Genomic DNA, 15,249 nt, shown 5'->3' on the forward strand with positions numbered 1-15,249 from the left:
GGGCTGCAGAATGTGGGGTAGTGGGACAGGGGGAGCGGAATAGCGTATCTATCCTTCTAACCGTGACCTACATTCACAGTGTTATGTAAACTCAATGCACCACTTCATAAGATATTTGTTATGTCCAAGCTTTCTAGACATTTCTAAAGAGCTACATTGATACTTCTTTCAACGGACAAGCACGTAACCAAAGTAGAGAAATATAGAACACAGGATTAGGGATGCTTCAGATTAAAGACCATCGGTTTAGCCCTTATTCCACAAATTAAGAGCATAACCTTTTTTATTCAGAATTGTGTTTTTTGTACATTGTATAACATTGCAATGACTACATTTCTATAAAAACAAAAAAATATAACATTGGATAAGATGCCAACCACATACATTCATGTTTGTAAACACATACAGTTAGAGGCCATTATACAAGTGTTACACAACCACCAAAGTAAGACTCCATGGTCACGTCATCTCCATAGAAACAAATGACATGTCAATATGAATCAATAAGCATGTTCTGTGGTGAAAGAGCTACTGGAGTGTCAGAGGTAGATTGACTTAGATCACTAGTGCAACGTTCAATGTGGAATTCAAAAAGGTCAGAAAGGTACTACCTTTGAATTTCTATTGTTTTGGCATTTTCTGATGTAAATGGGTAAAATATATAGATGAATGACAATTTGGCTAACATGCAACCGCCAGATCAAATTAATATACATGTAAAAGTATGAGATTTTGGTGAGGAAATATAAGCTACTTGAATTGACATGCCAATCAATCAACTTTTATTCAAAAAACATTTATTCAACCTTAACCAAGTCTCAATGTTGTTGTTTTATACAAAAGTCAATAGAAAATATTCACATTGTGTCCTTGCATTGAGAAGACTTTCATTTAGTTGTGATAAGATATAAGAACTATTAGTACCAATATTTGTAACCACAATTGCAGGACTCGTCATACAATGAACCAGGATTTGAGTTTTACCAATATTTGTAACCACAACCTTAAGACTCGTCACACAATGAACCAAGACTGGAATTTTTTTATTTACTGTTTGTGTCCTCGAAAGAGAAAACCACATATTCAGCTCAATAGTTTGGACTTTTCAGCCAAGTCTTCCTCACTGAAATGCTATCTTTGTCTAAATTATTCTTCTTGGTACTGGCATCATGGAAGAAATCCAACTTAAGGCACTAAATGTTGAAAAAGATTAGAAATCACAGTGTTTGATGCTACAGTTTATGGTTGTGTCACCCCTACTTTATGAGCATACCTGGTGCAAATAATAGCCGAGCCAAGAAAGCCCTATATAAATGCAATAACTTAAAATTGCCCCTTACAATAAAAAAATATGTTTGTTAATTAACACATTTCCCCAAGATTTCACAGCATAACCATCCTGGTTCAATATCGTCTGTATAAAAAGGTGATTAGCGTTAACATAAAAAGAACTGTAGAAAACTCTGGAAAAAAGTCTGGCGGACAAAGAAATATGTAACATCCAACAAAACTAAAAATGTCCCATCTTTGCTCACCATGCATGGAAAACAGTGACTATCAGTTACGCTGTTGCTGCAACTACAGTGCTAAGTAGATCCTATAAATACCAATAAACATTCCATCGTAAGTAGGAGATGGCTCATTTTAACTGCAGGTGTATTGCACTCATCTACACCAAAACAGGAAGAGAATTGCATTATCCTCTGAATGATACAGTTAAAGCGTCATCAGAACAAGGTACTCTGCTGTATTGCAATTTTCCCCTCTAATTTTCTACACATTCTAAGGGGTTTGGGGTTTTATAATATGTCATTTGTGGTTAATAAACCCTTTGGAAATAATAAGTCATCATTGTAATAGTAATTTTCTCCCAGTGGTGTAAACATGTTCCATGTTCATAAATAATAACACAAACAAAGTCAAAACACTATCGCCTTTGCAGCACACTTTAAAATATTCAGTCCATAAGTAGCCTCTTCTAATCCTTGGATCACATTTCGGTAATCTAATTAAAGTCCACTTGCCAATAGTAACCCATTCACACAAAGGCTTTCGTTAAAATGCGGTCTTTCAGATAAAAACAAAAACCAGACAAAACAGACACCCACATGGAGGAGATAGATGGTTGTGTGAGGGTTGGAGTCATCGAGAGGAGCGGTTGCGGGACATGAAGAGGAGTACTCTGCGGATACCACTGAGTCGGTCCTTCAGGGACGTCAGGGCCAGGAAGGGCAGCTGGGCTCGACCCTCCAGGGGAAGGACTGCCAGCAGCCACCAGCACCAGGACGGCCCATTGGCACTGGCCTACAGAGGGAGAGAGCAGGAGAATAACCATAAGAATCCAGCCACAACCTGTTCAACATAAACTGTCAAATCAAAATAGATTTAACGTATGTGTGATCTACAGTGCATTCGGAAAGTATTCAGCCCCATCTTCCACATTTTGTTACGTTACAGCCTTATTCTGAAATGGTTTATATTGTTGTTGTTTTCTCATTCATCTACACTCAATACCCCACAATGACAAAGCAAAAACAGGTTTTCAGACATTTTTACAAATTCATAGATTTAAAAAAAATTACATATCACATTTACATAAGTATTCATAACCTACACAGCACTTTGTTGAAGCACCTTTGGCAGTGACTACAGGCCTCGAGTTTTCTTGGGTATAGAAGCTTGGCACACCTGTAATTGGGGATTGTCTCCCATTCAACTCTGCAGATCCTCTCAAGCGCTGTCAGGTTGGATGGTGAGCGTCTCTCTACAGCTATTTTCAGGTCTCTGGTTAAAGTCCGGGCTCTGGCTGGGCCACTCAAGGACATTCAGAGACTTGTCCCGAAGCCACTCCTGCGTTGTCTTGGCTGTGTGCTTAGGGTCGTTGTCCTGTTGAAATGTGAACCTTTGCCCCAGTCTGAGGTCCTGAGTACTCTAGAGCAGGTTTTAATCAAGGATCTCTCTGTACTTTGCTCCGTTCATCTTTCCCTCGATCCTGAATCGTCTTCCAGTCCCTGAAAATCATCCCCACAGCATGATGCTGCCATCACCATGCTTCACCGTAGGGATGGTGCCAGGTTTCCTCCAGACGTGACGCTTGGCATTAAGATCCAAAGAGTGTAATCGTGGTTTCATCAAACCAGAGAATCTTGTTTCTGATGGTCTGAGAATCCTGTACGTGCCTTTTGGCAAACTCCAAGCGGGCTGTCATGTGCCTTTTACTGAGGAGTGGCTTCCGTCTGGCCACTCTACCATAAAGGCCTGATTGGTGGAGTGATGCAGAGATGGTTGTCCTTCTGGAAGGTTCTCCCATCTCCATGGAGGAACTCTGGAGCTCTACCAGAGTGACCGTTGGATTCTTGGTCACCTCCCTGACCAAGGCCCTTCTCCCCCAATTGCTCAGTTTGGCCGGGCGGCCAGATCTAGTCTTGGTGGTTACGAACTTATTTTATTTAAGAATGAGGCCACTGTGTTTTTGGGGACCTTCAATGTTGCAGAAATTTGTTGGTACCTTTCCCCAGATCTGTGCATCGACACAATCTTGTCTCGGAGCTCTACGGACAATTCCTTTGACCTCATGGCTTGATTTTTGCTCTGACATGCACTGTCAACTGTGGGACCTTATATAGACAGGTGTGCCTTTCCAAATCATGTCCAATCAATTGAATTTACCACAGGTAGACTCCAATCAAGTTGTAGAAACATCTCAAGCATGATCAACTGAAACAGGGCGCAGCTGAGCTCCATTTCGAGTCTCATAGCAGAGGGTCTGAATACTTATATAAATAAGGTATTTCTGTTTTTATTTTCTATAAATTTGTAAACATTTCTAAAAACCTGTTTTCGTTTTGTCATTATGGGGTATTGTATTGAATGTATTTAATACATATTGGAATAAGGCTGTAAAATGTGGATAAAGTCAAGGGGTCTGAATACTTCCCGAATACACTGTATGTCCAGGATTCATGTATTTACCTGTGGCTCAGAGTCTTTCTCTGGCATGCGCCCAAAGTGCTCCACGATTCTCTCCTTTTGTTCTTCTTTCAGGGAGTTGACCCAGATTAAGGCCTGGTCGTATACTGCATCATGGAGACTCTGCAGCTCCTTCTCTGCCACAACCTCCACCTTTACAGAACAAGAAATGCATTTATTAGCACAACAAGATACACTAATACATGTAAAAAATAGTTCAGACAACATTCATGCAAATGCTTTAGTTTATGATTAATAATTACCTTAACGTCTTCCAGGTATTCAATGTCTGCTGTGTTGTATCCATCTCTCTGGTGGTGCTCAATGACCTTGAACCTTCTTATCCCAATGGTGTCTACAACGGAGCGGCCATCTGCAAAGAATTCCACGTTTCGGATCTCCAGGAGGCTACCGTAATCGGCAAATCTATGGGGAAGGCAAATAAGTAGATATGGATCCAAAATGTGTCTTAGGCATTCACAGGTGACACAAACAATAAAAGAGGCTATATAAACTATCTGCTTAAACAACTAGGTCTTGGGGCCCCTCTGGGTGCACATTTTGTTTTTTGCCCTAGCACAACACAACTGATTCAAATAATCAACTAATCATCTAGCTTTGATTATTTGTATCAGCTGTATAGTGCTGGGGCAAAAACCACAATGAGCACCCGTTTGGTAGAGGTCTTCACAGGTCCACCAGAACATTACCCGGGAATGACCCGAGACCGGTCCAAAATTCTGTAGTTGACACTCGGATCCGGGTCAGATTTGATTGTCACGGTTCTCTGATATATTAGTACTAAATTTGCTGTTAAGGACCCGTAAATACCAGAACGCGACTGCTGCAGTAGAGATTGAAAACTGTCTTATTTATTCTGCTGCGGATTTTCACGAGAGAGGCACATGTAGCTTGTTGTTTTTGGCAGTCAATCACAAGTCATCAAAGCGGGCATTGGCCTCTGGCTCTGTGTGTGTCGTGGTGAGCAAGTTAGCAGATCAATGGAAGATGGAATTAAAATTACGGAATTAAAGGTTAAATGAGAAGGATATGTTTCAACGACCAAGAGCCAACAGGGATGCTGCTACTTAATACTTTGAATGGAGTTGTTGTTATTATCCTTTAGGACGGGGAAAAGCGCAGTCTATGAAGCTATGATTAGGCAACCCTGCTAGCTAGATAGCTAGCTTAACTAGCTTCTCTTCTCGGTTTGATGCAGTCAAAACAGGTACTATGTAATCAGATTGGATGATAAATAACCTAGCTTTGGCAGCTTGATGTTAGTAACTAGTGCGAGTTGACTTGGTTGCCGCTGTCTCCCTCTTCCTCCTCCTCGCACCACTCAGCCGGACACAGCATGGCCCTGCCCCCCGCCTGATACTAGCTCCGTTCTTCTATTCCTTGGTGTGTGAATTAACAGCTTCAGTTAATAACATAGCTAAAAATATACATTTTCTGCTGCTTCCCTGACTCGGATCGGGACTGGCTCTGGGTCTATACGGGGCCGGGTCTGGTTGTTCTCGGATCCATTTGGACCGGGTATCTATATTTAAAACATAAATGTATTCGGGTAGGGTCCTGGGAAGAAAGCCCTGGGTCAATTTCAGAACAGGCCCAACTTTTTGGACACGAGGAGACCTCTCCCCAGGACCGAGTTTGGGATACGCTGCAATACAACATGCAATACCTGCTCAGCTCTGATTATAGCCTAAGGCCCTCCTCAATGGCGCCAAACAAGAGTTGACACAACAGCTATTCAAATTTACTGCCAGATGGCACCGATATCCCCTGCCTGACTAAGGAACACTAAACACAATGTTTCTCTGCTTTGTCCAGGCTTTACTCACCCTTTGAGGTTATCGCTGAGGCACATTCCAAACTGCTTGGTACCCATCTCCATACACCTGCGGATCATCAGCCGGTAGCAGGGCTCAAAGATGTGAAGAGGACATGGAACGGTGGGGAAGGCCATGGTGCAAACAAATATAGGCACGTTCTTGTTTAGACTGCAAAAGAAAGGTTTGAGGATATAATATATCCAAAGTTATAGATGAAGTAACATTTTATAAAGTGTCTGATTTCATTGTTACACAGTTCAGAAGCAATCGGATAATGTCTGTATGCTGCTTTTAATCGTACTTGGATAAATCTGCAATCTCCTCTGCGTTGAGTTTCTGCCTGTCCATGAGCTCATTTGGCAGATACTTGCAGATGAGGTTCTCCATCAAGACAGTCTTGTTGTATTTACTTTCTGCCAGATACTCTTCCAGCTCCATCTTGCAGAGGGGACACTTGGGGTTGTGGTCCAGGCATCGCTCGAGGCATTTCAGACAAAAGGTGTGGCCGCAAGGAGTGGTGACTGGTTCATAAAAGAGCCTAGGGTATACCATGGAGATAAAGAACACAATATTGTGCAATAGAGTGGTACAATGTCTCTTGCTACTCTATTATTGTTTACTTTCAGGTTTTCTTGTTTACATTGTTTGATAATTAAATGTAGGCTATAACTGTGAAAAGAAGACTAAATGTTTACCTATTAATCTTTATTGCGTCATACCGAATCTTTATTGTTTCATACTATCAGAAAGGAAGATGAATATCTTCAGCTGTGAGTTTCACTAATTATAGATAATCTGATTCAAAAGCAGAACACTATATTACTATCATTGGCAAAGTGGCAAATGATTACAATTCAGATACAAGTTTTGTCACGGATGGATGGCTACACGGAGATGTTCTCACCTCATACAAAGAGAACACTCCAGGTCAGCCGGGTCTATGAGGTCAGAAAGCACTGCACTCCAGGAAGTCGCCTCTTCATTCTGGGTCACTTCTGTAAAGGAGGAGAAACATTTGAGTTAGATAGTGAATCTCAACAACTGCTTCACTTATAGTAAATATCATGCCAATATAGCTCCAATGATTTAAGAGGCCGAGGCAAAAAGTCTTCAAATTTACCAGATTTGGAACGCTTGCAGGTGTCGCTACTATCCACTTGGCTGTCCTCGGATGAGCTACGTTTGCGTTTGAGGAAGACGCTCCTGTCAATGACGGTGGGATGGCAGACATTCAGGTCCACCTGATCTTCTCCTTTCTTTTCACCGCATGCCATCGTCTCAAATAGGCCGCCTGTCTTAGGTTCACTCAGCGTAGGTGACAATGTCAACTTCTCATGAGAGGCAATATTCTTGTACTCCTGTGAGAAAGGGTGATGATAGAACATTTGAATTAGTTCATGGGCTCAACTCAATGCACTAGATGATAATACTTTATTGTATTTAAAAACCTCAAAGATGGACGATTTCTCTTACCTTGTAAGACTTGGAGGAAGTGGTGGTGTTGCAGCTTGAGGTTGAGGTGTTCAGGATGCCACCTTTGATTTTATTTCTGGAAGATAGTAGACTTGTGCAGTCCAGGATTCTGTTGTGTACTTGATCAGTGACAGGGGCCAGAAGATCACTCAGAATCTTTTGCGCCTTTCTTTTTGCCAGTTTACTTTCAGGATCTAATGTAATGACGACCAGGTACTCTCTTAACGCTTCTTCACATTTCCCAAGACAGACTAAAGCTTGTGCTTTTCTAATATGTCCCTGGAAGAAAAATAAACAAATGTTTATTCATCAGTAGAACAATATCATTATGTTGCATTGTGAAGCTCTGATGGTAGATCTAAATTAAACATGGGGAAAAAAATCCAACTCTCACCTTTGACCAAAGAGGCATGAGTTTGCATGCCATCTCTGCATCATGAAGTGCATCCTCGTAATTCCTCAGACTGGAATTGATCTGTGATCGGTTGCTGTACAGCACATGGTCCCTTGGAGCTGGAAAATACAAAAAATATTTACTTGGATAGACAGAGATTTACTTTGTTCCAAAAGTATAAATGTACATGACATCTTGATACAAAATCATTTTGAACTATACATCGAAAACATCAAGGTCAAATTCAATAGAAATTGAAATAGAGGCTGAAACTGATCATCTATTCATTATACCATCATTCTGTCACACAATACCAGTTTGCTTTAGTTCATAGTGAAAATGTGCAGATTTTGGATTATTGTTGAAAGTGATTTTTGATAAACATTTACATCTCTCATGATAAGCTGTAGAGCACTGAGCTAAAGGCTAGAGCTGCCGCTTTCAAGGAGCGGGACTCTAACCCAGAAACTTATAAGAAATCCTGCTATGTCCTCAGACGAACCATCAAACAGGCAATGCGTCAATACAGGACTAAGATCGAATCATACACCACCGGCTCTGGTGCTCGTCGGATGTGGCAGGGCTTGCAAACCATTGCAGGGCTTGCAAACCATTACAAACTACAAAGGGAAGCATAGCAGAGAGCTGCCCAGTGACACGAGCCTACCAGATGAGCTAAACTACTTCTATGCTCGCTTCGAGGCAAATAACACTGAAACATGCATGAGAGCACCAGCTGTTCTGGAAGACTGTGTGATCACACTCTCCGCAGCCAATGTGAGTAAGATCTATAAACAGGTCAAGCACGTGTACTGATTAACAGGACGTGTACTGCGAGCATGCACTGACCAACTGGCAAGTGTCTTTACTGACATTTTCAACCTCTCCCTGTCTGAGTCTATAATACCAACATGTTTTAAGCAGAGCACCATAGTCCCTGTGCCCAAGAACACTAAGATAACCTGCCTAAATGAATACCGACCCGTAGCACTCACGTCTGCAGCCATGAAGTGCTTTGAAAGGCTGCTCATAGCTCACATCAACACCATTATCCCAGAAACCCTAGACCCACTCCAATTTGCATACCGCCCTAACAGATCCACAGATGATGCAATCTCTATTGCACTCCACACTGCCCTTTCCCACCTGAGCAAAATGAACACCTATGTGAGAATGCTATTCATTGACTACAGCTCAGCGTTCAACACCATAGTGCCCTCAAAGCTCATCAATAAGCTAAGGACCCTGGGACTAAAAACCTCCCTCTGCAACTGGAACCTGGACTTCCTGACAGGAAGCTCCCAGGTGGTAAGGGAAGGTAACAACACATCCGCCACGCTGATCATCAACACAGGGGCCCCTCAAGGGTGCGTGCTCAGTCCCTGTTCACTCTTGACTGCACGGCCAGGCACGACTCCAATACCATCATTAAGTTTGCCGATGACACAACAGTCGTAGGCCTGATCACTGACAACGACGAGACAGCCTATAGGGAGGAAGTCAGAGACCTGGCCGTGTGGTGCCAGGACAACAACCTCTCCCTCAATGTGATCAAGACAAAAGAGATGATCGTGGACTAAGGAAAAAGAGGACCGAGCACGCCCCCATTCTCATCGATGGGGCTGTAGAGGAGCAGGTTGAGAGCTTCAAGTTCCTTGGTGTCCACATCACCAACACACTAACATGGTCCAAGCACACCAATACAGTCATGAAGAGGGCACGACAAAACCTTTTCCCCCTCAGGAAACTGAAAAGATTTGGCATGGGTCCTCAGATCCTCAAAAGGTTATACAGTTGTAACATCGAGAGCATCTTGACTGGTTGCATCACTGCCTGGTATGGCAACTGCTCGGCCTCCAACCGCAAGGAACTACAGAGAGTAGTGCGTATGGCCCAGTACATCACTGGGGTCAAGATTCCTGCCATCCAGGACCTCTACACCCAGGACTTCTACACCAGGTAGTGTCAGAGGAAGGCCCTACCAATTGTCAGACTCCAGCCACCCTAGTCATAGACTGTTCTCTCTGCTACCGCACGGCAAGCGGTACCGGAGCGCCAAGTCTAGGTCCATGACCCCCAAGTCATAAGACTCCTGCACACCTAATCAAATGGCTACCCAGACTATTTGCATTGCCCCCCTGCCTCCTTACACTGCTACTACTCTCTGTTGTTATCATCTATGCATAGTCACTTTAATAACTCTACCTACATGTACATATTACCTTAACTAACCGGGGCCCCCGCACATTTACTCTGTACAGGTACCCCCCTGTGTATAGTCTCGCTATTGTTATTTTACTGCTGCCCTTTAATTACTTGTTACTTTTATTTCTTATTCTTACTCAGATTTTTTTTTAAACTGCATTGTTGGTTAAGGGCTCGATAGTAAGAATTTTACTGTAAGGTCTACCTGTTGTATTCGGCGCATGTGACTAATAACATTTTGATTTGATAATCAATAATAATATCAATGCGGCACACAAGAGTGGAACCAATACTACTGTGTCTGCTGTCAAACTTTTAGTACCCTTGACCTACATTTGTTTTATTGTTTTTTACCTTAAGCAATGTTTGGTCCCCTAGCCTACATAACATCTTATTCAACCTTCACACGCCCATCTGTATGTAGGGTGGTCAGTGCCAGTATGAAAATGCAACGCTTAAATGCTCAATTGAAATGTAGAAATGATAAATGCATTTATATGTTCATATCAATGCACATGATTCATGCCACAATTAAACTGCAATGTTAAAATAAAAAACTAAAATGTTTAATTGAAAATTGGAAACGGTAAACAGAAATTCTAAATGAAAATGGTCAACAGAAAATGTTCAATGGCTAACAGAAAATGGAAAATGCAATGTTCAAAGTGAAATGTTCAAAGTGAAATGTAAAGTGGCTTTTATCATTTTCTAACTGCCCTATTTAGCATTCTTTTTTCTCCTAAAATGTTTTAAGTGTATGCAAATTACTTCCTGGAGGCGTGAACCAGGAGATAAACACAACACCACCATACAGTGATACATCCTAACCATTTCACGCTCTCTGTGCATTGATTTTAGACTAGTGCAACCAACAGGGTTCAAACCTGGTGTCCTGTACACCAGAAGAACATGCTGCTAAGCCAAAGCTTTAGCTTGGGAAGCCAAAGCTTTAGCTTGGGGAGCCAAAGCAAACTTTCTAGTCTCAGGCAAAGTTATTCAAGACTGTGCAAAGTTACTCATCACATGTGCGTGGTCACCGAACCAGTTTTTTCCTAGTTGTTCGCATGATGAGTAACCTTACCCGAAACCTTAAGAGTTAGCTATAATCGTTGGTTTACCGTACTAATGTGCTCTTCTGATGTGCAGAAGACACTTGTTCAAACCCTGTTAATCATATATGTGCTGTGGCTCAGATGGGTCTCTGTGAGGAGGAGGGGGTTACCACACATGCATGATGAGTAGGCCTAAACTTACCTGAGACATGAAGAGTTGCATTGGCTCCCAGTATCAATGCCTAGGCTTCAGTTTAGTGGGCCTATGCTTTTTTGGTGCGCAGAAGACCTGGGTTCGCACCCTGTTTGTTGGTTACACTAGTCTCAAATTAATGTACAGCATGGCATGGCTAGGGTGAACTACTACATGGGGGTGTGGTGTTGCTCTCCTGGTTCATGCCTCCAAGAAGTAATTTGCATACACTTTGACATTGTTAATTGAAAATAGAATTCTTAATTGGGTAGTTGACAAATTAAAATATCTATTTCAATTTCACTATGTAGATTGCATTTACGAATTTCTGTTTACCATTTGGCTTTTTCCATTTACCATGTTTATTTAGAATCTGTTTACCATTTACAATTCTCCTTTAACCATTTTCTATTTTCATTTAAAACTGCAATTTAATTGTGGCATGAATCTTGCAGCACTGATATGAAAATGAAAATGGATGTATTATTTCACATTCCTATTTAGCAGTTTCGAACTGGCCCTAATCACCCTCCATACATCTGCCCATGTATGTCATATGCATGAATCTCTCTGAATTAAGGGGATAATTATAGCCTAGTAATAAACATGATACACTGTTATAATAATTTCCCCACTGAATTGTTACAATGTAGAGCAGCTTACGCCACGCGGAAGTTACATCACACACCTGCTGATTCAGCTGTCAATTAGGCCAGCTCATGTACGCACTGGAAGCAGTAGCCTAAATGCTGTTGCAACATTGCATAAGATATAGGCCATCCATTTCAAGTGTTAAATTGCATTTTGAATTAGTTTAAATGAAAAGTTAAGATACCATACCTATTTGTATTGCTTCGTTGTATTTTTCCAAAGCAGCATCCATTATTTTATCTGAATATAGTCCATTCCCCTCACGTCTCAGATTAACAGCAAGTATTTGACTTGGAAACCACTTTAACAACAAGTTACTAAGAACAACATTAACTCTATAATTGTCCACATCATTGAGTTTGGTGTGCCGACTGTCATTACATTCTTTGCAGCAGACAGGCATTTTTTCTCTGTCCAGGCACTTTTTGCAAAAGCAGTGTCCACAAGGCAAGGTAACAGGCTCGTATAGAAATCCATAACATATTTTGCAGGTAAATGCATCATATCCAACGCAATCAGAGTGTGTCTCCTGTCTGTTGATTTGACTGTCTGTCCCATCTTGTATTTTAATACTGTTAGAGAGATATTCAATAAGATTATCCAGATGGACTGGTCGTAGTCTGTCGATTTCTGCGGCTTTTCGATAGATCTCGAAAGCATCGGTCAATTTACCAGCGAATGCCAGGGCATCGGCCCGTTTCACCAAGAGATGTTGCTGCGTACTAGGGTCGCAGAGGTGCAGCAGTTGGCATTCGTATATGTCCGCCGCGAGCCCGAAGTTTTTAGATTGAAACGCTTCTGCCGCAAGAAGCAGCATACAATCGGTACTATCCGTTCCCATAATGATTGCGGTTGTGTAGTATAGTCGCTAAATTAATCTTCCCTTTTAGTAGGTCTATTTCTATATATCTTATTTTCTGAGGTCTTCTCCCCCTGTTCAACTCACTATTCTGAGACGATATCATAGAACACCATTAGTGATACTATCGTTGTAAAAAAATAAAAAATCTTACGTAAACTGTGTCATGTGACCACGGTCAGATGTTCCAATTGGACCCTGTTACCTAATCATTCGGTTGTAAAACAGAAAGCGTCTCGTCTGTGGATAGAAATTGGTAAATGTCCTGAAATGGGAATAATGCTTAATAGATTTCTTTCGGCTGAAGGCATTCCATGACGGGACGCTCGGGTAACAGAGCATAACTGTATATAGTCCAGCGTTTTCCAAACTCGGTCCTCAGGAACTCAAGGGGTGCACGTTTTGGTTTTTGCCCTAACGCTACACAGTTGATTCAAATGATCAAAGCTTGATGATTAGTTGAATATTTGAATCCGCTGTGTAGTGCTATGGCAAAAAAATCTAAACCTACACTGTCCCGAGGACCGAGTTTGGGAAACCCTACATTAGTCCTTGATTGATTGAAAACAAATGTCTTATTCTTCTACTTCTTATTCACTGCCTCTAGCTAGCACATTGCCTAATTATGTGTCACAATTGGTTAAAAAAAACTCAATAATATGTAATTATGGCAACTGTAGCCTATATGTCACTTTACATCCTACTGAGACATAGAATGTAAGTGTCCATTGAATGCATACATCTAGGGGGTTACACAAATTGCTCCACAAATAGGACTTCTAAACTTGCATATGAACTCAATCCTTTCTTACAGTGGCCCTGAAAGTGGGCCATCGGTGTGTCTGTCACGCCCTGACCTTAGAGATCCTTTTTATGTCTCTATTTGGTTTGGTCAGGGTGTGATTTGGGGTGGGTATTCTATGTTCTATTATTTGTATTTCTATGTTTTGGGCGGTTAGGGTTCTCAATCAGGGACAGCTTTATATCGTTGTCTCTGATTGAGAACCATACTTAGGTAGCCCTTCTCCCACCTGTCTTTGTGGGAAGTTGACTTTGTTTAGGGCACATAGCCTTTAGTGTCACGGTTTGTTTTTGTAGTGTTTATTGTTTTGTTTGTGTAGTGTTTATTGTTTTGTTTGTGTAGTGTTTATTGTTTTGTTTGTGTAGTGTTTATTGTTTTGTTTGCGTAGTGTTTATTGTTTTGTTTGCGTAGTGTTTATTGTTTTGTTTGTGTAGTGTTTATTGTTTTGTTTGGCTTCATTTTCCAAATAAATTGAAAATGTATGCTCACAACGCTGCACCTTGGTCCTCTTCTTCCAACGACACCCGTGACAGTGACCCAGTCAGCTCGTCTAGACCTGGATGAGGAGGTTTTGCCCAAATCCTGTGGCTGAACCATAAATTTTTCCAATTTGCAATTCTTGGGCAACTTTATGTTATGGTCCTATAGGTAATCACATGGTTATAAGTACCAGAATGAAACAAACACTACATTTACTGTAAACAAAACATTAAATACTGTATTTTAGTCAAGTGCTAATAAAACTCCCATTTTAATACAATTGATCATATTTCATATCTACAGTATGAAGAATTGTAACAGTTCTTCAATAACCTTACTGACATGTGCAGTTAATCTTTAATCTTCAAAACGCTTCTCTTCTCCAGATCATTAATCTCTTTAAAAATAAGTGCAACGTTGTACCAGAGTTTTTCAAATTTGGAAACAGGCACCTAGAGATTAAAATAAACATATGCAATGTCTGATCATTTAGTGTAGTATTGAGGCTAACTTTCCTGTGATCTGATTGTGCAACTGGAGATTGACCTGAGAGAGCCCCGATGATGACAAAATATTAGCATGTCCAAATCTGCATTGAAATGTGGCATGTGAACACAGTAAACTATTTTTGTTTGAGGTGTTGGGTATACCAGACTGTGTTATCTCACAATCCTTCACCATAAAATGTAACCCAAATGCTCTAGTGTAAACCATATTGTAGCTACATATTGCATAAGCAGGGACAGTGTAGGTACACGCTGCTGCAAACAAATAATCTATTTAGAACTCCGATACATAATTGCAGGCTGTGTAATTACACATATCAATCTTTATATGCATTAGACAAACTTAAATCAACCCTCCCCTCCCTCACCCTACTCTATACACATTTAGAAAATGGAGTTCATCAAGGGTTATTGGTAAGGGTGATGGTTCTATGTGGAAGCTTAATGACTCTAAGAACCCTATGAGCACTTTAAGTGTTTAATTAAAATGTAGGGGTGGCGGCATATTCTAATATTTTGGAGTGTGGTTTCCTCCCAGCTCTTTTTGAGTGTCATTCCAGTTTATCTCATTTGTGGTGTAATGCCATTACATGTTAAATAAATATGAATATGATCAGTGTCTTGTGAAATAATTATATATAGCCGTGTGTCAATGGAGAACTGTTGTCTAAATCGGTTGTTCTCAATTCTCTCCGCAGGGACCCACAGACATTCCAGAACAAGTACACCTTATTCAACTTGTGAATTGACACAATAACAGCTATGGAATTTTAAGAATATAATGGCTAACCAGAATTTTAAAAACGGTATGGTTCATCAGGGGTAGT

At 41.0% G+C, this 15,249-nt stretch overlaps 1 protein-coding gene across 1 annotated transcript; it reads right to left on the reverse strand.

Annotated features, from left to right (window-relative positions):
• Nucleotides 1-225: 225 nt before the first annotated feature.
• LOC112220705 (LON peptidase N-terminal domain and RING finger protein 3) lies at nt 226-12,782 on the reverse strand. Its single transcript, XM_024382550.2, has 10 exons — nt 11,965-12,782; nt 7,675-7,793; nt 7,281-7,559; nt 6,928-7,165; nt 6,712-6,802; nt 6,109-6,345; nt 5,817-5,975; nt 4,233-4,395; nt 3,973-4,122; nt 226-2,304 (listed from the first exon to the last, which is right to left on the reverse strand). The coding sequence occupies exons 1-10, from the start codon at nt 12,614-12,616 to the stop codon at nt 2,143-2,145; spliced, it is 2,250 nt and encodes a 749-aa protein (XP_024238318.1). The 5' UTR covers nt 12,617-12,782; the 3' UTR covers nt 226-2,142.
• Nucleotides 12,783-15,249: the final 2,467 nt, after the last annotated feature.

The sequence above is a fragment of the Oncorhynchus tshawytscha genome, linkage group LG21, assembly GCF_018296145.1.
Source record: "Oncorhynchus tshawytscha isolate Ot180627B linkage group LG21, Otsh_v2.0, whole genome shotgun sequence".
Classification (NCBI taxonomy): domain Eukaryota; kingdom Metazoa; phylum Chordata; class Actinopteri; order Salmoniformes; family Salmonidae; genus Oncorhynchus; species Oncorhynchus tshawytscha.

Coding starts and splice junctions, on each gene's coding strand:
- LOC112220705 (XM_024382550.2), bottom strand. CDS start 12,616: ATGGGAACGGATAGTACCGATTGTATGCTGCTTCTTGCGGCAGAAGCG. Junction 7,794..11,964: donor CAACGAAGCAATACAAATAG/GTATGGTATCTT, acceptor TGTATTTTCCAG/CTCCAAGGGACCATGTGCTG. Junction 6,803..6,927: donor CTGCAAGCGTTCCAAATCTG/GTAAATTTGAAG, acceptor CCTCCTTTACAG/AAGTGACCCAGAATGAAGAG.